This window comes from Miniopterus natalensis, chromosome 3 (assembly GCF_054644295.1).
Source record: "Miniopterus natalensis isolate mMinNat1 chromosome 3, mMinNat1.hap1, whole genome shotgun sequence".
Classification (NCBI taxonomy): Eukaryota; Metazoa; Chordata; class Mammalia; order Chiroptera; family Miniopteridae; genus Miniopterus; species Miniopterus natalensis.
In genome coordinates this window covers 100453561-100474895 of record NC_142083.1, presented here as the reverse complement: position 1 = coordinate 100474895, position 21335 = coordinate 100453561, and the positions used below count along the sequence as shown (strand labels likewise).

At 53.0% G+C, this 21335-nt stretch overlaps 1 protein-coding gene across 1 annotated transcript in view; it reads right to left on the bottom strand.

Annotated features, from left to right (window-relative positions):
• Window positions 1-5220: 5220 nt before the first annotated feature.
• Window positions 5221-21335, bottom strand: part of OTOA (otoancorin) — a 51915-nt gene continuing 35800 nt past the window's right edge. The window contains 9 exon segments of the mRNA XM_087815180.1: window positions 5221-5258; window positions 5261-5385; window positions 7739-7931; window positions 11893-12029; window positions 12237-12379; window positions 15645-15800; window positions 17078-17265; window positions 20223-20352; window positions 20848-20941. Coding sequence (XP_087671306.1) covers window positions 5221-5258; window positions 5261-5385; window positions 7739-7931; window positions 11893-12029; window positions 12237-12379; window positions 15645-15800; window positions 17078-17265; window positions 20223-20352; window positions 20848-20941 — 1204 coding nt within the window.

The following is a 21335-nucleotide window of genomic DNA, read 5'->3' as shown; positions in this document are numbered from 1 at the left end:
CTCCATTCCCCCTTCAGTTTCTTAATTTCATTCCTTCATACAGCTCCTCCTCGCACAATTTCAAGATCACCAGCTAATTCGTGTCCAGAAGGAAAGAGTCAGCGCCTCTAATAGTTGAATAAAAACCCAGGGCCTGGCTCTCATTGGCCCATCCCCAAATCAATCACTGTGCCTGAGGAATGGGTTGTGCTGATTGGTTTCCGTGAATCAGGAGCCTAGATTTGGAGTCAAAGGTAGGATTAATCCCACTTAGTTCACATAAATAACAGTCCCAGAGGGATGTTCCCATTAAGGAAACTCCCAGCATTGTGAGGAAGGAAGAATTGATGGTAAGCGACTATAAATGACAAGTGCAAAAGATAAACAAACATACCAGGCACCTGCCTCAAGCAGTCCAAAGTAAATCCAGGGACCTTCACTAGCACGACCAGGAAAGTCAGTCTCTCCCAACGTTGCTAAAACGTTAGGCTATACATCTAAAGCTGATGGTGGCCACCACCAAAGGAGAGCCCACCTGAAAACGAAGCCAGACCAGAGGAGGCAGCAAGCGACAGCAATGGGAAACGGACCCCTGGGGACTCTTTTGGAGCCCTTGGATCCAGCCAGGCCTGAGTCCAGGACCTACGCCGGCTCTTGGCAGGGATGTAAGTCCAGAGGGTCCTGATATACCACCTACAGGCAGCACAGAGGGACTCCTGCCAACTCCTCGCTTACCGGGCTGGTGTGGGGAGCAGCGGGGGGAGAGGAAAAAGCCTCTCCCCGTGTCTAGGATTCAGGGAAGGACCAGGAAGCAAAGTCCCAAGTTAAATCTCCTACCTTAATGTTCATCAAATTGAATTGATACAGGGCCCCTTTCCAAGGGGGCAACGAAGGAAAGCCAGACTGTGTGAAGAATGCAGGGCAGGCCAGCAGAGTTCCAGGAGCCACAGCCCCGTTCCTAAGAAGCCCTGGCGTCGCAGGAAGAGAGCTGCTGAGGGCAAAGGCCAGAGCGATCGGGCGCACCCAGGCCAGGGCCTCCCAAAATGCATCTGAAACGGAACAGGCCGTGGGGACCCTCATGTTCACTTTCACAAACTTGCTGGAGATAAAGGCTACTTGGCAAAGGAGGACCTGAGAGTAATCATGGAAAGGAGTTCCCTGGAGTTTTGGAAAATCAAAAAGGCGCTGTGGCCATGGGCAAAACACTGAGGGCCCGGGAGCAGTGCCAGCAGCGACTGTCCCGGCTTCAGGGGCAGCAAGAGGAGGAAGTGGCCGCACCAAGCAGTCCCCACCCAGACAAGCGTCGCCCAAGGGGTCGCTTAAGGAAGCTGCCTCTCACGTCTCCGTAGAAGGATTTCATGAACAGATTCGGACCTTTGGAAAAGCATCGAGAAAATCCCACCCCCATGGGACAAGAGAAAGAAAAGCCAGTAAAGCCAGGGAAGCCTGGCTTTTACATTGCTGGCGCCCTCTTGCCCTCCATAAGCAGATCTCTCTTTCAGTTCGGGGGGAAGAAGGCAAAGATCCTATGTGGTTCCGCCTCCCACCACTGCCTTCCATTCAGAACCATGAGGCGGAGCCCTGCGCTGCCCACGGGGCCCTGCGGCTCTGCCCCGTGGTCTCCGCCTCTCCAGCCTCACCTCCTACCTCTCCCCGCCCCACCACCCCCGGGTCCAGCCTTGTCACTCGGCCAGCCCTCAAACACCCTGCACTTCCATCCTGCCTCCCGGGCTTTACACTTGTTTGTCCTTCTGCCCAGAGATGATAATCGTTAGATATAGATACTGTATACATATAGCTACAGATAGATGATTAGACAGATAATTAGATAGATGATGATTGATAGATAGATGATAGAGATGATAGATAGATAGATAGATAGATAGATAGATAGATAGATAGATAGATAGATAGATGATAGATAGATAGATGATATAGATAGATAGATGATAGATAGATAGATAGATAGATAGATGATAGATAGATGATATAGATAGATGATAGATAGATAGATAGATAGATAGATAGATAGATAGATAGATAATAGATAGATAGATAGATGATAGATAGATAGATGATAGATAGATAGATAGATGATAGATAGATAGATAGATAGATAGATAGATAGATAGATAGATAGATAGATAGATAGATAGATATAGATAGATATAGATAGATAGATGATAGATAGATAGATAGATAGATAGATAATAGATAGATAGATAGATAGATAGATAGATAGATAGATAGATAGATAGATAGATGCATGAAGCCCCCCTGCCTCCCTCAAATCTTTGCTCCAGTCATCCTCATTTCTGTGAGGCTTCCCCTTACCACCTAATTTTTACTTAGAGCTTGTGCTCTGCCCCACCCCCACCACCCCCAGCACCTGAAGCTCCCAATCCTTCCCTCCGGATTTATTTCTCTCTCCAGTATTTGTGACTATCTGATACGTGTGTTCATTACCTGCCTCCCCCAGTGCCCAGCAGAACGTGAGCTCCATGGGGGCAGGGCTGTGTACTCTGTATCCGCGGTGCCCAGCACAGGGGCTGGTAAAAGTAGGCTCTCGATAAGCTTTATTTAAATGAATATATACCCATCGTTTTTCCCAAGGTTCCCTGGAGCTGAAGTTACCCAACATTTCCCTGATCAAAGGTCCTACTGAGTTCAGTTTGGTGTGAGGAGGGAAGTGGTTTCACTCATATATTCAACGAATACGTAACAAACACCAGCCATGACCCAGCCTACGGGGACTGCTGGGCCGGAACCAGGGCAGTGGGCTGACAGACCAGGCTCCTACCCACAGCAGCTTATATTCTGATGGGGATACATGCTGGTGGGTTGCCATGTTTATTCCTCCAATCTCAAATCCTTCCTGGGGACACAGGTCCTGGAGCTGGACTGGACACCAGTGGGAACCCACCAGGCTGCCCACCAGAGCCTCAGGTGTCCCGTCCCAGGACCTCAGGGTGGGTCATGGAGAAGCACTGTGGAGAGCAGGGCCTCAGTGGGCCATGGCAGGGGGCCGATGAAGATGCCGTCTGCCCCCAGGGGAGGTCAGTTCAGTCACTTCAAAGGGGTGCCCAGCTTCCAGGTGACCACACACGTGGGGGAGAGCCAGGGCTTCTTCTGGGATGCTCTCTCCTGAGGGTGGGCCCATGCGCCTACTCCACGTGGTATTACTTGACCTGGAAATCCTTCGGGGAGACTTCCACCCCCTTCCACCAGGCTCAGTGTCTGGAGTGGGCCTGAAGTGGGAGTTCAGCAAAAGGGTCTAGCTGGGCAATATTCAAAATAGCCAATGTGGCGCGGGCACTGACCAATGGGAACCATGGCCGGCACCTGGAACCTCCTGCAGGTGACTGTAAGGACTGCGCCCAACTAGGGCTGCAGAGACGGAGACCGGGGTGAACAGCAGGGCTGGCACTGAACGGTGAGCGGGGCAGCACCGTGAGGGCCGCACATTCCCACCCGAGACCCCGGGGGTCCCGCAGGGCATCAGCTAGATTTGTCTCCCTGCCCGAGGCCACCGCCAATTATGTGTGCTGCGAGGCGAGCTGGCCTCCGCCAGACGAGGTGAAGGGAGTTAGAGAATCTCTCTCTGATCTAGCTTATTAGAGAAGTTAGAGGAGGCTGCTCGGTGCACCACAGAAAAGCCAGCATTCAAATCCCACCGTCTGAGAGGCCTGCGACGAGAGTTCCTTAACCTCTCAGCCTGTCCCCTTACCTGGGAAATGGGGGTCGGAGCAGCACCCCCTGGCGGGTCGTGATGGTGGTGAGGTGAGCTAACAGCCCAGGGAGAGCCCTCGGAACAGCGCCCGCGGCCCAGCTGCCTCCAAACAGGAGCCCCACCCAGGCGCTGATCCAACGCGCAGGTGGGAAGGGAAGGCGAGGCACGACCGCGTGGCGCTGGGTGCGAAGGCCGACTGCAAGGGGAGCTGCTTGTTGTCGGTGCCAGGATAACGCAGGGACAGGGACAGCAGAGGGAACACTGGGCAGGACCGGGGGCCTTTCTCCTCCCAGTGTCCCTGTCCAGCAGCTGGCCCGGCCCAGCTAAACTGGGGGGGAGGGGGGGCGAGTACCAACATAGGTGATCTGGTCGGAGAAGCAACTTCGGGGCCACTTCCCTGCCAATGAAAAGAAACCAACTCAGTCTAAATACCACCTGATGGGCCACACCCTCCAAACACCAGTCTTTTAATTTCCTGTCATAACCGCCTGTGACGTCTGAAAATATGCCAGTGTCTACACCTACCCACACTGCTTCTAAAAGTCTACCCACCAATTAGGGAACATGGGGGAGGTCGGGAACTCGGCTTTCTCCACGCCTCCAGGTGCGAGCAGGAGGAGAGCGCGGGGTTGGCTGGTGGCAGAGCAGAAGTAGCCAGGACGCCTGGCTTGCCACCTACGGATGCTGTGAGAAATCACTGTGATGGGCACTGAGGGGGCACAATGCCTGGGAGGTGGCGGAGCACCACCATTGTCCCCCTTCCTGAGCTTTGCCTTCCTGAGCAGAAAGGCCAAGAGCATTCTGCAAATTTCCAGAAGTAACTCTCTCCCGGCCTCCAGGGGGACGGGGCAGTGCCTGTCTGCTCTGCTGAGCCACGACCATGCCCCCGGGGGCCTGGCTTCCGCACTGTGCGTCCTCGTGTTTGCACCCATCCACCAAGCCCAGAGCCACTGCATACACCAAAAAGGAATTTTGGGAAAGCTTCACAGATAACTCAACAGCCACCCATTCGGCTGACTCTGGTGAAACGGCGGCATCTGGAAAATGTATTTAAGAATTGACTTAACGCTGAGCCATGTTAAATGTTTTAATTCCCAAGCAATGGAATGCCCCCAAAACATCCATCAGTCCCAGCAAGCAGGCAGGAAATTGGCTTCGGTGAGGGGCCCATTTATTTCAGCTCCACTAAATGGCTGAGAAGGAGAGATCCAATGTGGCCTGTGGCTCTGAGGGAGGGAAGTTAAGGCAGAGTAAACCATCAGAAGAAACCTGGCTGAAGCAGTGTCTCTGCCACACCCACCGCTCTGGCCTCTCTGGAGAAAGAGCAGCAACTTGTATGTAAGGTCCTCATTCTGTTGACAGGACCCCCCCCCTTCCTGAACGGCTTCTGTCCCCAGGCTGGACAGCAAGAGAGGCTGGCATGGGGCAGGGGATGCGCCTGGGCAGAGCACACAAGCAGTGTGAGAACTTGCAGGATCATTGTTAGTGATTCTTCTGCTTTTCGGGCCTTTTCAGTTCCAAGGCCCGGGTCTCCCAGCCCTCGTAGAGCTCTGGGTAGAGGCCTCTGGCCAGCAGCTTTGGCTCTGGAGGGTGATGCATGCAGGCTCCTCACTGTGTGAGCCTGGGTACTAGAACCAGCAGAGGGCAGCCAAGCCGAAGAGCCCAGGGGATGGAGGCTCCTGAAAGGAAACACAGGGGTCTCGGCAGCTGGTGGAGGGGGACATGTCATATCCAGCTCCCTGGGTCACCCCCTCTGGAACCACTCACTTGCTTTGCTTTACTGTGTCTTAAATGGGAATGATGACCCCAAATGGGGGGTTGGGATGGTGGGAATTAACTGAGATCCTGCGAATGAGCAGTACCAGAGCTGCCTTCATCAGAAGAGTCACCTGTGGTTAAAACTGCAAATTCCAGCCAGCCGGGTGTGGCTCAGCGGTTGAGCATGGACCTGGGATCCAGATCTCTGTTCATATTCCCGGTCAGGGCACATGCCCGGGTTGCGGGCTGGATCCCCAGTCAGGGGCGTGCAGGAGGCAGCCGATCAATGACGACCCTCTCATCACTGGTGTTTCTGTCTCTCTCTCTCTCCCCCTCTCCCTTTCTCTCTCTGAAATCAATGAGGATGTGTGTTTTTAAAAAAAAAAAAAACCTGCAAATTCCAGGGTCCCCCCCTGCTGACACGGACTCAAGCAGATCTAGGGCAGGCCCAGGAATTTGAATTTAAGCATCACGCCCAGGTGATTCAAATAATGAAGCAAATTTAGTTAACAAGAGATCAAAGGCCTGGCCCACAGAAAGGGTTCACCCACTATCAGCCGCTCAGGCCTGGGGGTGAACGGAGGAGGGACAAAGGCATCTCTGATGGTGCCTGGCTGAGGACCTGCAGGGACACCTTTTTAAAGGGCCAAAGCGGCTTTCTGATACTCCTGGTTCAAGGGCAAACTGGCACTGCCTCTCGCCTCTCTGCCAGGCTGTGGCAATATCCCTGAGAATTGCCCGCACACAAGCCCCCTGCCGTGGCTAGCCCCCTCGCAGTCTATCCTGCGCCTTGGACACATGCAAAGTATACACGGTCATTCGCTGCCACGTTCTTTGTAACAGTGAAAAACAAAAACAAAAACAGAAACAAGTGAACTGCATGCCTACGGAGATCTAGTTAAAGAAAGTTATGGCAGCCAGGAAACCAGCAATCTCACAGCTCTATGCACAGATACGGAACAGTCTCCGAGGCATATTGTCAGGTGGAAAGCGCAAGACGCAGACCGGAGAGCATCACAAGCGGCCGGCCAAGTGCAGAGGCCATGTAGGGGTGGGGGGCATGGGTCTGGACACATGCACAAGAGGCTGGCCCATGGGCTGCCTCTGGGGAGGGAGCCAGGTGAGCAGGGGAGGGGGCGGAGGGAGGCGTCACTGCACCCCTTTTCAGACCTTACGTATTTTGAACCATGTGTACTATCTATTGTGTGTATTACACATATTTATATTTATACTACATATCAAAATGTGTAGTGTTTCTGTAAAACACTACAGCAATTAAAAGTAATTTCTAAATGCATGCACATTATATCTTAATGAAAAGTTTTAAAAATAGTAACAGTAAACCAAAGGGCGTGGCTCCTGTTTACAAGTGCCACCTGTGGCCACTTGGGGCAGCAGACACTGGGAACCGCCTCACTGGCCACCCCCAAGAGGAGGCAGGAAGAGGTGGAGTGGAGGGTTAAGTGCCAGTCCTCTGGGCCCTCCGGGTGTTTGCTCAGGCCGGCCCCTCCGCCTGGGAGCCCTCCGCCTGGCTGAGCCCACCTTCTCCCCACCTTGGGCCGGGGCTTAGACATCACTGCCTTTGGAGCATTTTCTGCGCCACTGCGCGGTGTCCCCCAGCCTAGGTCAGCTGCGTCGCCTGTGTTCCCATGGCAGCGCCTGTCACAGTGCCTCGCGGTCACCTGGGTGCGTCTGCCCTGTGCCCACACGCAGGGAGGACACATGAGGCTTGTTCGGAACTGTCTCCCCACATCTTAGCCCAAAGATGGTGCAGAAGGGGTCACAAAGAAGTGGGCGAGCCAGGGGCAAGAGGGAGGAGAGGAGCCGGGAGGGAAAGGGGGCCCCTCGGCCGTCACCTCCCCGCTTCTGCCCCTCCCCGCCCCTCCCAGGGGGAGGTCACCGGGCTCACTCACAAGAAGGCGGGGCTGGCACGCAGTAGGTGCCCATAGGTGTTCTTAATTAGCCTCATTAATTAACGCTGCTCAGCGGGAAGGCGGGGGGGGGGGAGGCGCCAGCGGAATGAACTCAGTCTGAGAGGCCCCGGTGCGGCGAGGCCCCGAGCCCCGCGGCTTTCCGAGCTGCCCGCTGGCTCCCCGGGGCGGGCCGCTGCAGCGGTGCCATCGCCTGTGTTTGGAATTTCCTCCGAAGGCAGGCCCTCCAGCGGCTGTCAGGGGCCCCATCCTGACTCCCAGGACCCTGCCGGCCGGGCCCCGCCGCGAGGGCCGAGGGACGGGACCGGACGGGACCCGGGGGGGGGCGCCGCCTGCTCACCTGCGGACCGCGAGGCGGGCGTCGGGGCGGGGCGGGCGCTCGGCCGCGCGGCCGGCCCGGGGCGCGTCGGGGCGCCATCTAGCGCCCGCTGGAGGCCCTGCAGCTGCGGCGCGCCCAGCAGCCGGCGCTGGGCGGGGGTCACGGCCGCGGCGTTCTCGGGGCCCAGCGCGGCGACCTGCTCCGCCGAGAGCTCCTGCGGGGAAGGGGGCGCAGGCCTCAGGCACCACGCTGTGCCCCGCTTGACGAGGTCACTCTTTCGCTACCGAAATAAATTTGTTTCCTAAATGGAAATTTCCAAAATGGAAAACCAGAACGAACTTGCCCTCGGGAACCATTAAAAATAAGCCAAAAGAAATCAAAGCGACCCTGGTGAATTCCGGCTGGATGTGTGGGCCGGCGGCGGCCGGAACCTGAGGCTGTGAAAAAACAGAGAGGGATTTAAGGGCGTTCCGGGGTTAAAGACAGTCAGCTCCAAATTGAGGCTCCCTGCTTGAAGCGACGGGGTTCGAGGCGAGTTGGAAAGGGAGTCGTGCGTTCGGGGCGGGGCAGGTGCCTCCCGAGGCCGCAGGTGCGGGGCGGCGAGCGCAGCCGGGAGGCCGCAGGTGCGCGGGGACGAGCGCAGCCGGGAGGCCGCAGGTGCGCGGGGACGAGCGCAGCCGGGAGGCCGCAGGTGCGCGGGGACGAGCGCAGCCGGGAGGCCGCAGGTGCGCGGGGACGAGCGCAGCCCGGAGGCCGCAGGTGCGCGGGCCCCGCCCCGCCCCCGCCCCGCCCCCGCCCCGCGCCCGCCCCGCGCCCGCCCCGCCCCGCCCCGCTCTGCCGCCCCGCCGCGCGGAGCTGGGTGACACCGGCGAGCGCAGAACCTCCCGGGACCGGACCAGCTGCGGGACGGCGAGACGACTCCTCTGTGTGCGGATCCCGAGGCTGTGGTGTGGCCACCAGCCCACCCACTGAGGGTCCAGAGAGGGCTCGGAGGAGGGGAGAGCGGCGTCTCCGGGGGGGTCTCGAGGGCACCGAGGGGGAAATTCTGCGGCGCTCGCTGTCTTCCCGGACCCTAAGCACCGAGTTCCCACAAGTCGCTTCAGCTCAGAGGACTCCGGGCTAGTTCCAGCGGGACAGCGCTGAGGCTGTGCTCTGTGGGGGGGCCTCTGATGTCAGCCGGCGGCTTTCTAAGGGCCCCAAGATCCCGAGAAAGGGTGTCTCACCCCTTCCCTCCTCCTTCCCCTCTTTCCTGTCTAGGGAAATGCGTGTCTGGGCTCATGTAGGCCTTTCCCTGACCCACTGAGCGTGACAGGAGGCCACCAGCCGCGGCCCGCACTCTTCACTCTAGCACGCGACCAGCGTGTGTGCAGCCCGGAGTGCGCACCTGCACGCCCTTCCTTTGCCTGGAACACGCCCCCTCTCCACCCGCCTGCTGACCTGTCCTGCAAGATTCAGCGTCACCGCCTTCCTCACCACACACTCACACTCACACACACACTCACACACACACACACTCACACACACTCACACACACTCACACACACACACACTCACACACTCACTCACACACACACTCACACACACACACACACTCACACACACTCACACACACACTCACACACACACTCACAGTCACACACTCACTCACACACTCACACACACTCACACACACACACTCACACAGTCACACACACTCACACACTCACACACACACTCACACACTCACACACACACACACTCACACACACACACTCACACACTCACAGTTACACACACTCACACACTCACATACACACACTCACACACACTCACACTCACACACTCACACACTCACATACACACACTCACACACACACTCACACACACTCACACACACTCACACACTCACACTCACTCACACACACTCACACACACTCACACACACACACTCACACACACACACTCACACTCACACACACTCACACACACTCACATACACACTCACACTCACACACTCACACACACACTCACACACTCACACACACTCTCACACACACACACACTCACACACACACTCACACACACACACACACACAGAGTGAGGCTTCTGGTTTCCACCTTAACCTGCCATTAAGAGTCTGTATTACAAAAAGTATTTTTCTGGTGTTGCTGACTCGCCACCCACAGGCCACATTGAATCCCTAGGCCTGCTGCACTGCGTTTTAAAAAACAGAAGTAGTTGCCAACATTTAATCATCAGATTTCACAGTGAAAACGGAGACTTCTGACTTCTAAAAAAAAGGAAGCTTCAGCAATCCTGGGCCACATTGTCACACTGCACCGATGAGACAAGAAGCAGCCTCCCCATCTAGACAGGCTCTCCAGGTCACTTCCGCCCCTGCCGGGACACTGCATCCCGACAGGTTATCTTCCAGGCCCCCGAGGACACAGTTACACCCCTTCCCCAGGGCATGCCCGGCTGCACTGAGCCTGCAGCCTACTGCAATGTAGGTGGTCAACAGGAATTTCTGGAATGAAAACCGGAGCAAGGGAGCAGTCACAAACTGCACACCGAACAAGACCATGAGGAAGTGCTCGGCAATGTGCCAGCGTTCAGGGCCAATGCCTATCTCAGTCAGAGCCCCCCGCCCCCGGGGAAGCTGGGAGCTGTCCTGGGGGTTGACATGGTTCAGGTTCTGCTATATGTCTTGAAATGAACCAATGATGTGGCATCAAGGGAGCTTGTCTAAGCTGGTCTGTGTGTCTGATCCAGCTAAGGGGACATTATGTGCTCCCCACTCACCCGGCAAGCAAGAACTCCAGGGTGAGGCCCCATCAGAGCAGACCGTCCTGACAAACACTCCCCTCATCCTGTACCTGGACAGGAAGCGAGGACCTCTTGCTGGAGACGCTGCTTCCCTAACTTTAGCTGATCCAATTCCACTCTCTCAATATTTTCCATAGTAGTTTGTCACTTGTCCTACTGTGGCTTTTTTAATATTTTCTTTAAATCAATTCAAGTAAGTTTACTGAAATGTATTTTAAAAGGTAATAGTATCCAGGTCCACAATCCCCCATCTGCAATTCCAAAGTCTGCAGTTTTTTCTAAAGTTTAAGACAAGCTTATTTGCCAGCCAAGCCTGACCTAACTGATGTGAGGCCATTTAGAGTCTCTGTTTATGTCAGTTAATGTGACTGGCCAGCAGTTTCTTAGCAGAAATATGAATGCGTTTGCTTACTGGTGCTTCCCCAGGCGCTGCTGGGCTGTGAAGTTATCTACTGCACAGTCATGGAATGATCTTTCTAAAATCTAGGTAATTCTGAATTCTGAAATATACCTGTCCCCAGGGGATTGGGATAGGGAACATGAACCTGTCATGGATCACAAACAGAAAGTCAGTGCCACTTGCTACGAAGAGAATGTAACTTTAAAAATAAATAATTAAAACAGAAGTTAAAATTTTAAGGAAAAAAACTCTTAAAAAGAAAAACAACCTTGAAATGATCTCGTGCCACATCCGTCATCGGCATAGGCTCGCCTCTGGTCTGTGCAGACCCAGTGGTGCCCCCCCACCTGCTTCCTGGTGAGATCTGAAATGGGGTCAAGCTCCACCTCTCCTAAGGAACTGAGGACCTACTTTGAATATCTCAGCAGGAAGGCATCTGATTGCTGATGGTTGGAAATACGGCATCAAATCCGTGTCAAGCACTCGGAGCTCTTCCTTCGTTAATCCGGCTGCAGAGAAAAAGGAACCACGAGGGTTTGGTTCGAGCCGGCGGGACTCAGCTTGTCTCATTAATGATGCTGCGGAATGTACAGTCTGCGTGTTCGAGGGGGCGCCGCTCCTTACAGAGGCCCTGAAAAGCCCTCTGGGAACTGAGCGCCCTAATCAACTCAGAAAAAATGTGGGTCACACTAGCCCTGACTGGTCTCCTACAATGAAATGTGTACCCAGAAGGTGCATTTTTAGATCACGTACAAACCTATTTAGGAGGCAGTTCAATCACATTCCAAACCACTTTTGTGCACACAAAACCACCAAGAGGTTTGCGAGCCCACCCTGTTACTTTACGTGCTGAAATCTAAGTTTTACTGTAACTATACAGCTGTTTGCTACACCACCACGGATTCTTTTTTCTGTCCCCAGGGCTAAGGTCGGGAAAAGAGAGAAAGGTGTGTTCAAGGTGCCTCTTACCTGCAATGGTTCCGAGTTCCTGCAAGACAGAGCTGGACCACTCAGTGGGATCCCCAAACACAACTTCTGCCTTCCTCTTGAACTCGGCCAAGACATGGGTGCTGCAGAGCAGGGTCCCAATTCTGGCCACCACCACCCTGGTTAAGAGGGAGGGATACGGTGTGGGCCTGGGAGACTCAAAAGGTGTGTGGAAGGTAGGCCGGCTCAGCATCAACAAAGGGTCCCGCTAACCCCACCCCCGTTTGAGCCCAGAAAGGAGGCCAAGCAGCAGCAGCAGAGGACGTCTTGCCGAAGGAACGACCCACCAATCGTTCAACATTTTGCACACTTAGTGTTTCGGTTACCTGAATTCTGAGATCTTTATAAGTGAGATTTCGGTGGCGTTCATGGCACACAGCATTGCACCAAGTCCTACTAAGTGGAAGCTCTTCAGATCCTGGATGCGATAGCCCGAATCCTCCAGGAATCCTTGCAGGATGGATTTAGCCTATAAAAATGAGGAAGGAGAGGAGATGGAGTATCCAGGGATGACCAAGAGGCCTGAGGGGACAACTCAGCAGCCTCCTGATGGGTCCCCCACCCCACTCCTGGACACAGTCCCCCCTCCAAACCATTGCCCCACTGCACGCAGGCTACCACGCTGGGTCTGTGCTCTGATCTGCGGAGGTGTCAGTAGGCAGTGAGGCTCTTGTGGCCTTCAGCAGCATTAAAGGAACGGGGTCCTGTGTCGTGTCTGCTGGCTCATCGCCTCAGTCCCTCGTGACGTTCAGACAGCTTGGACATTTAAGCTCTTCTGCATCAAGATCCAAAAGTTTCCAACATCTGTTTCCACAACTTTCTGACAAAACCTTACACTCTTCTGCTTTTGTGCCTTTGCTCACATCAGTCCTTCCATCTGAAATGCCATTCCTTCATTCCCACTGTTAAATTCAACCATCCTTTTATTTGGGGGGTGCAAGTCCAATGTCACCTTCTTCATGAACTATCTCAGCCAGAATGAGTTTTTCCTTATCTAAGGTCCTATAGAAATGTGTTTGCCCCCCACTCTTCAAATACATGGGATCTCTTCAATGAGCTTTCATGTAAGGGAGCTGATGTGCAGGGTCCCTGAAATTCTAGCATGGTGGCCATCCATTGTTCATGACCTTCCTGGAGAGTAAGTTTCCATCTCTGTTCATCCCACCAGCTTCTAGGATAGGTTCTTCTTCCTCATGCTGGTTTTTAAGCTGAACTCTGTTCGTGTAGTTCCACCAGGTCCATCAACCTAGAAGCACGCACTTGAGGGTTTGATTGGGAGCTAATGTTGAGGAACTGAGTGCAAGCGATGTACGCAAATGTTAGGTTTCCAAGTTTTCCTCAAACATACCGGCAAATCTCACTGCCACCCATGTTAAAATTGCCAAGTTGAAATTGGTGCAAAAGGAAAGAGAGACTAGCTTCCAAGTTGGGTATATTTTTCTGCTTTCTCCCTGACTGTGACTAGAACGGTTTTAATCGCGAAAGTGTGGTGTGTGTGGCACTTCTCAAACCAGTCAAAAGCAATTTAGAGTCACAGAGCCCAGGCTACAGAATGCCAGAGTGGAAGGAACCTCAGATTGCTGGGCCTAAGGCATTGTTCAGAGTGCTTCATGTGTATCAGCTCATTTAATCCTCATGGCCAGGGCCTCCACGTTGCCCAGTTCCAAAGGACACAGTTTACACTGTGTCCTACTTGAATGGTGCCACTCAGAGTTAGGTGGCATGAGGTCCTGACTACAAAGTTCCTGAGATGGGGGACAGGCATTGGTTTGCCTGCCCAGTGTCCACTCTCCCTTCCTTTGCTGACACCATGCCTTTGGCAAACCACTTGGTATTTACTTCCTCTTGCTGCTCTAACAAATTACCACAAATTTAGTGGGTTAACACCACACACTTGTTCTCTTAGAGTTCCTGAGGTCTTAAGTCTTAAAATGGGCCAGCAGGGTGTGTTCTTCCCGGAGGCTCTAGGGAGAACTCATTTCCTTGCCTTTTCTGGCTTCTAGAAGTCGTCCACACTCCTTGACTCATAGCCCATCCTCAAAACCAGCAGCACAGCCCCTTCAGATCTCTCTGTGTCCCTCTGCGTCCATCGTCACATCACCTCTGTATCTGTGGTCCTCCTGCCACCTCTTAGAAGGACCCTGTGATTACATCGGGCTCGCTGGACAATCCAGGATAACTCCCCATCTCAGGTCCTTAAATGTATCACATCTGCAAAGTCCCTTTTGCCACAGAAGATAACACATTCACAGGTTCTATGGATCAGGATGCAGACACCTTTGGGGACCTTTCTGCAGCCCACCATATACCCATCCCCACTCCCAGCTCATATGGACATGGTGAGATGGACCCCACTCCCTGGCCAACCGACATATCCTGCCCCTGACCACAGTGACTGCTCAGAAGAGGCAGTCACGTGATGGCATCAATGCTGGGACTTTTCAAAGACTAATGAGAAAGGGGTAGTTTTTTGCGGGGTTGCTAATTAGATAATATGTAAGCCTAGTGCTAAAGATGACCGCTGAGGGGTGCTGCCTGAGAATGCAGATAACAGAGCAGCCGAGACTCCCCTTGCCAGCAATACAGTGGATTAACTTCCCTCCCAACTGAAACAAATTCTGGAGAGAACTTCTACTTCAGCCCTTGAAAGATTAACTGACAGGGCTCGCCCTCCAACAAAAACAACAATAAAACTGAACAATTATGTAAAATGGCTGTATTCAGACATTAGACAACAAGGAGCGCAGGACTATAATCCTGAAAAAAGGAAAGCAAATAAGGTGAACCCTAAAATTGCCCTGGTGCACTGCCCAGAGGCCGTTTCCAGGCCATGGAGCAGGGAAGGGAACCCAAACCAGGCCAGTGGTCCAGCTTAGTGGAGGACACATGGTCCAAGTTGGAGAGGTCAGGGAACCTATAATTGGTGGGGAAGTACTGGAGAGGAAAATGCTGCACAGACAGAGCTCACTCCAGAGATCTGCAGGGAGGCCTTCTCGAGTCTGGCTGAGTACTAATCTACACAGGCAGGAGGCAAAACTCCACATAAATATCAGAAAGAGGCATCAGAAAGTAGTGGGCTGAACAATTCCCAGGGCTCATATGGAGCGAGAAAGAGTCCACATTCCCACCAGCCTGAGGAGAGAGGTCTTGAAATACATAGACCATTACTAGGCAGTATTCTCAGTCATGGGAATAAATTAACCACAGAATAAAGGTCACTCTACACTTGCCCTAATCAAGCTCAAAAGGAAACCCCCCAAGTCAAACTGATCTGAAGGTAATTTAAATGTATGCCAGGGCAAAACCCAATACTCTTCAAAGGAATATAATTAAATCAAGCACTCAAAAATATAAAATTCACAATGCCCATCAGCCAGTCAAAATGATTAGGCTTGCAAATAAGAAAACATGGCTCATAATTAGGAGAAAAATTACTCAGTAGAAACAGACTCAAAATGAAAGTGATGATGGAATATTTGAAAGATGCAGCCCTGGCCAGTGTGGCTCAGTATGTTGGGTGTCATCCCATGTACCAGAAGGTTGCCAGTTCGATTCCTGGTCAGGACACAAGCCCAGGTTGTAGGCTAATCCCCAATAAGGTGTGTGCAGGAGGCAACCAGTTGATGTCTCGCTCTCATATTAATGTTTTTTCTCTCTCTCCCTTTCCTTTCTTTTCCTCTCTCTCTAAAAATCCATTTTAAAAAATCTTTAAAATTTCAGCAACATCTACCTACCTGTTCTGGGGTCCATTCTGACTGCTGGCTTAGGGAAGCCACGGTGTCAATGGAACTGAGATCCAGCTGCTCCAGCTCACTTTCATTAAGAGCCAGAGCAATGCGGCCCAGGGAGACAATGTGGTGTTCTCTCCAGGAAGAAGGCATGTCCCAGACCTTCAGATGGAAGAAAGACAGGTTAGACTGACCATTACTGACAGTGTTTAAAACATGGAGTAAATCTCTTTAATATATAAAGTTCTTTCGTAAATCAATAAGAAAAAAAATGATTATATTTGTTTTTAAAAATAGACAAAAGCATGAAGAGAAAATTCACAAAAGAAGAAATAAACATGGGGAAAGTTCAGTCTTGGTCATAATTTTTTTAAATGTATATTAACAACAATCAAAGAATACCATGTTGGCTGATGATACTGATAAGGAGTAGAAAGAATGATCATTCATGATGCTGGAGAGATGTGGGGACAAAGGATACCCTCATTTGTTGATGCTGAGAATATAAATTGGTACAGGCTTTTGAGAAGGGAATTTGGCTATAGGTAATGAAAGCTTTTAAAGTATTTATACTCTTTGACCCAGAAATTCTACCTCTGGGGATTTAACCTAAGTAAATAATGAGACAGTACCCAAAGAAACATTTGCAAATATGGACCTGGAGGTGTTAAAAAATATAAACAATCTAAAAGTCTACCAATTAGCTAAATAAATAAGAACCAGTCGTAAAATAAAATACTATACAGCTATTTAAAATACTGACATAGATTTATATTTCTGATATGAAAATATGCCTTGTATACTGTTGTGTGTGGGCCGAAGTTGTTGAATAGTAGGTGAGTGTGATGCTATTTTTTGGTATGAAATATATAAATGTATTTTACACACAGACACAGAAATCTAGTGAGCTTCAGATGGATATTCCAAAATATTAACAGCGCTTATCTCTGGGAGAAAGGTTACGACTGATCTTCTTGACTATTTCTGACTTTTCTATAATAAATTTGGATTACCTATAAAAAGTAGTTATAAATATAATTTTAGGGAATTTAACGTCGTAGCCCCCCAGGGTGGCTATCCATTCCACAGCTATGCTAACGGCTGAAACAAGCCGCTCCAAGGGACCTTAATGAAAATGGCAACTTCTCCCGTCCGCTTTTTGCTCCTTACTGCTCCGCTTCCAGACGGATCTGAACAGCTCCTGAGCGAAGCTGCTGCCCGCGGCTCTCGGGTGGGGGAACGGAAGGCGCACTGGCCACAAACGCGGGTCCACGCGCCAGGCGCCGCAGAACGGGGCCCGCGGGGCCCGGGCCGGGCGGGAGGCTGGAAACCTCATGCAGGGAAACCACCGAGGAACCGCACCGAGAGCCAGGGGAGCTGCGCGCCCAGCGCGCGGGGTTCTCCGCGTTATGTTAGCCGCTCCCCCCTCCGGGCCCTACCTGGACGGCCTTCTCCTTGAGGGCCGCCAGCTGAGGCCGCCCGAAGCCCCTGACGGCGCCCAGCAGCCCCACGCCCCTGAGGAAGGCGCCTTCCTCCATGCAGAGCAGGTCCCGGGGCGCCCAGCAGGCGTTGGCCTCGGCCAGCTTGACGATGTCGTCGGAAGAGGGAGCCTCGACTCCATGGCAACCTGAAAGTGGGGAGACTCAGGCACCAACTCAGGAAATGCCAGTCTGTCTTTCCTGAGATGAGTAACATGCGCCCCTGTCGGCTTTATTCCCGAGGGGCAGTGCAGCGTGGGAACCGGCGGCAGGGACGCAGGGACCAGTGTGAACCCCACTCTGCCAATTCTCGCTCAGCCACATGCACCCAGGGGACACAGGGACCAGTGTGAACCCCACTCTGCCAATTCTCGCTCAGCCACATGCACCCAGGGGACACAGGGACCAGTGTGAACCCCACTCTGCCATTTCTCGCTCAGCCAGGTGCACCCAGGGGACACAGGGACCAGTGTGAACCCCACTCTGCCAATTCTCGCTCAGCCACGTGCACCCAGGGGACGCAGGGACCAGTGTGAACCCCACTCTGCCAATTCTCGCTCAGCCACGTGCACCCAGGGGACGCAGGGACCAGTGTGAACCCCACTCTGCCAATTCTCGCTCAGCCACGTGCACCCAGGGGACGCAGGGACCAGTGTGAACCCCACTCTGCCATTTCTCGCTCAGCCAGGTGCACCCAGTAGGAGTTCTGCAGCATCACAGCCAGGCGGCAAATTGCCTTGAGGGCAGCAGGAGCCGGTGGTGAAGATTCCGGCTGCAAATTCAAATCCAAAGCCACTTAGCCACTCTGTCCCTCAGCTTCCTCGACTATGAAATGAGGAGGAAATTCCCTTGTCAGATTTTTGTGAGGACTAACCGTGTTGTCGTATATAAAGCACTAGTGTCAGGTAGGCCGCAAACACTCAATACATACTTTTTATTATTTACGCCACCTGCCACCTCCCCCCACACACACACATTTGAGTTTGAAACCCAGAGCTAAGAGTTGCAGAATCATGAGAAAGGGTTGCTCCTGAAAGTGGGAAGGGAGGGTGATTTGCCCTCCATAAAAATCATAGAGGGGACTGTGGCCTTCCTGTCCCAGGAGAGAGGAGAAATGTTGCTTTTTTTTGCAACAGGAAAAACTGACCCATTTTGGTCTTTGAATAACTTGAAACTTACCTGGTCAAACCAGCTACTGACCCTCAATCTGGAAATGAGATATTGTCTTCATGGCCCAGACGTGCCCAACTAGGGAGAAAACCCAAGGCTCCTTGTCTTAAGAGCAATTCTGGATCCCCTGAGGCTAATAAGTGTCACCAGCACCACCCTAGCCCAGGGCATTTCCCAAGCCCTGTGGCCGCTCCCTTCTCATTGCACCTTCAACGCAAATTCACTGGATTCCAATAAAGGGGTGAAACCGGACCAGGTCAAGAGCACCATGCGAGGTCCTCAAACATCGTTGTCCTAACCCCCTTGGAGAAGACAGAGACCCATCCCTCCTAATGCCCAATCCCCGCTTTCCAGTGAAAACAGGGCCCGGCGACAGCACAGACCTGGCGGGACAGGAGCAGCGCAGGAGGGGTGGCCCCCGCCACCGCGGTGCTCCCAGGCCCGGCCAGAGCCGGCAGTCAGCACGTACTTGTTGAATGCATGAGCGCACACACGGATTAACGAAAACGAAACCGAGCAGCGGTTCTGCTGACCCATCGGTTACTGTAAGAATAGCAGGAACCCTCACCCGAAACCCCTGACAGCTGGGACGGAGCAGTGGTAACCGCCCCCTCCGGGTGCGGAAAGACTAGGGTGCTGCGACGTCACAGCTGGGCTGCGAGGCTGAGGACAGTGGTGAGCTCCTCCACATTTGGGGACAAATCCAAGAGTCGGCCCTTGTGAACGCTGCGACTTTGGCCAAGTCTCTTCATCTCTCTAAACCTCAGTTTCCTTCGTCAAGGAAATGGAAGGGATGACAGGGCCCCCTCACAGGACAGAGGGAAGGACGAGAGCGCCCGGAGCGACCATCGCCAGAGATAAGCATAAACCAGATGCTAACTCTTCTTTGCTGGAGGCCCGCTGGCAGCCCGCCCCGGGGCGGGAGCCGGGGCCGGAGCCGGGGCCCTTAGGGCTTCTTCCGAAGGCCCCGCGAGGCTGGCCTCCTGTCTCACTCCACTCTAGCCACACTGAGCCACACTGGCCCTCGTTTCCCCGTCGTCTCCACTCCTGTCATGCTTCCTTCTGCCCGGAAGGCTCTAAAACTCCAAGTACCCACGGGGCCCTCTCCCACGTTCCCTCGGGTCTTTACTCAAATGTCGGGTTCTCACTGAAGCGCCCCTTTTCAAATGACAGTCCCCCGCCCGTACTCCCTGACCCCGTCCCTTGCTTTATGTCCCTTCTTGGCACTTATCACACAACATACTACTGTGTAACTTGCCATCTGGTTACCCCCCAAACATCTGAAAGCGAGCTCTGTGAGGGGGTTGTGTTCTGATCGCACAGCCCTGCTCAGGAGAGCAAGCACTGGCTGCCGGTCACGATTACTACAGTTATTATCGGGTCTGATTAACTTGATCTCCCCTGCCTGGCACAAGTCTGCACTGAGTAGGTGCACAATAGTAATAAAAATACTTTACACTTGCTGAGCATTTCCTACCTGCCAGGCACTGTTGGGAACGTGTCAGAGCTTTAAACCCATTAGTCCTCACAATAACCTAATCAAGCAGGGACTTTTCTTGCCCCCGTTTTACAGAGGATGAACACTGAGGCACAGAGAGGTTAAAAAGCTTCCCCAAAATCACACAGCCAGTAAGCGGCAGGCCCGGGGCTCAAACACAGCCAGCCTGGCCCCAGCACTGCAAATGCAGCCGCTCAGCCATTGGGGCCCCGTTAAGTCAGCCTCTTTGAAATGCTGTTCCCACGTCGGCCTGTAAACTGCAAGCCTGGGTCAGACATGCTGATGTGCTTTCAATCCCTTTACAGAGGCGGGGTCCCCTGGCCGGTGGAGGAGGCTCACCACAATGTTGCTTTGCCAACATTTCATCCAGTCCCCTAGCCGAGGAGGCCTCTTGATGCCAGCGACTCATGGCAGGGGCTCAGGGATCCCGACACTCACCAGGGCTGGGGGCGGGGCCAGGGCCCCTCTCACTGCCATTCCGGACAGATTCAAAGACAGCCCAGAGGAACTCTTTGGGGGGCAAGATCCTGGCCATCTTGGAGGCTGTCTGTTGAAGGATATCAGGAAACTGTGGGGCAGAGAAGATGAACGTGGAGAAAGAAATAACAATTAAACACAAAGTACAATCGGAGTGGCAGCCGTAATAGTACCTACGGCCTCAGGCTTCTCTTCCTCCTTAGTGGTTTCTCACCTAAGTCTAATCCCTGGCCCAGCCAACCCAGTTGCTTTACAGACTCCTATCAAACAGTGCTCGGCCTCAATAATAACTCAACAGATGCTCAAGGATGTAAGTACAGGTCATTTGCACAGGCTGGTCATGAGTGTGCATATGTAAGGCCTGGAACACACATGCGTGCAGAAAGAGCAGAGAGAAAATCACAGCTCGCAGGCCGTGGGCTAGTCAGCTGCCGCTCACTCCCTTTTCCTGCGCCTTGGCATCCCGCGCCCTTAGGGCAGGGAGGAAGCTCCAGAAAACACGCTGGCAGCAAGCCCAGGGGGTATAACGGACCACACTTTCCTCCCCTCAAACTCCTCAGCCTTCCGACGACAGAACCCAGGGTACCTTCATGGCAACAGAGCTTAACTCATCTCCTGAGAAAAGTACTAGAAAGGGTCCCAAGTCCTTCGTCGTCTCAGCTGTCCAGTCCTGAGGGAGTCTACGAAGAGAGAGAAAGCAATGAATTGGAAAGCCATGCTGCTGTCCTTGTCCCACAGCATTCCTTCTTTCAGAAAGAGACTGTCTTCATGTGTGGAGGGCCTGTCAATCACATGCTCCCAGATTCCTGGCCAAGCCAATGTGCATGGGATGCAGGCCGACCAATCAGGATCATCCCTAGAAATTTTGATGGAACTACTAGAGAAGCTCTCTCTCTCTTTCTTCTGGTCTCTGGAGTAGTAAAAAAGATATTGGAGACCATTCCTATCACCAGTGGAGATAATAAAGCCACACCCAAGAACACAGAGCTGAGGGATAGGAGGAGAATTCCTGATGACATCATTTGAGCTCCTGGATCCCACCATGCCTAAAGTCCACCCCTGCAGTTTTCCATC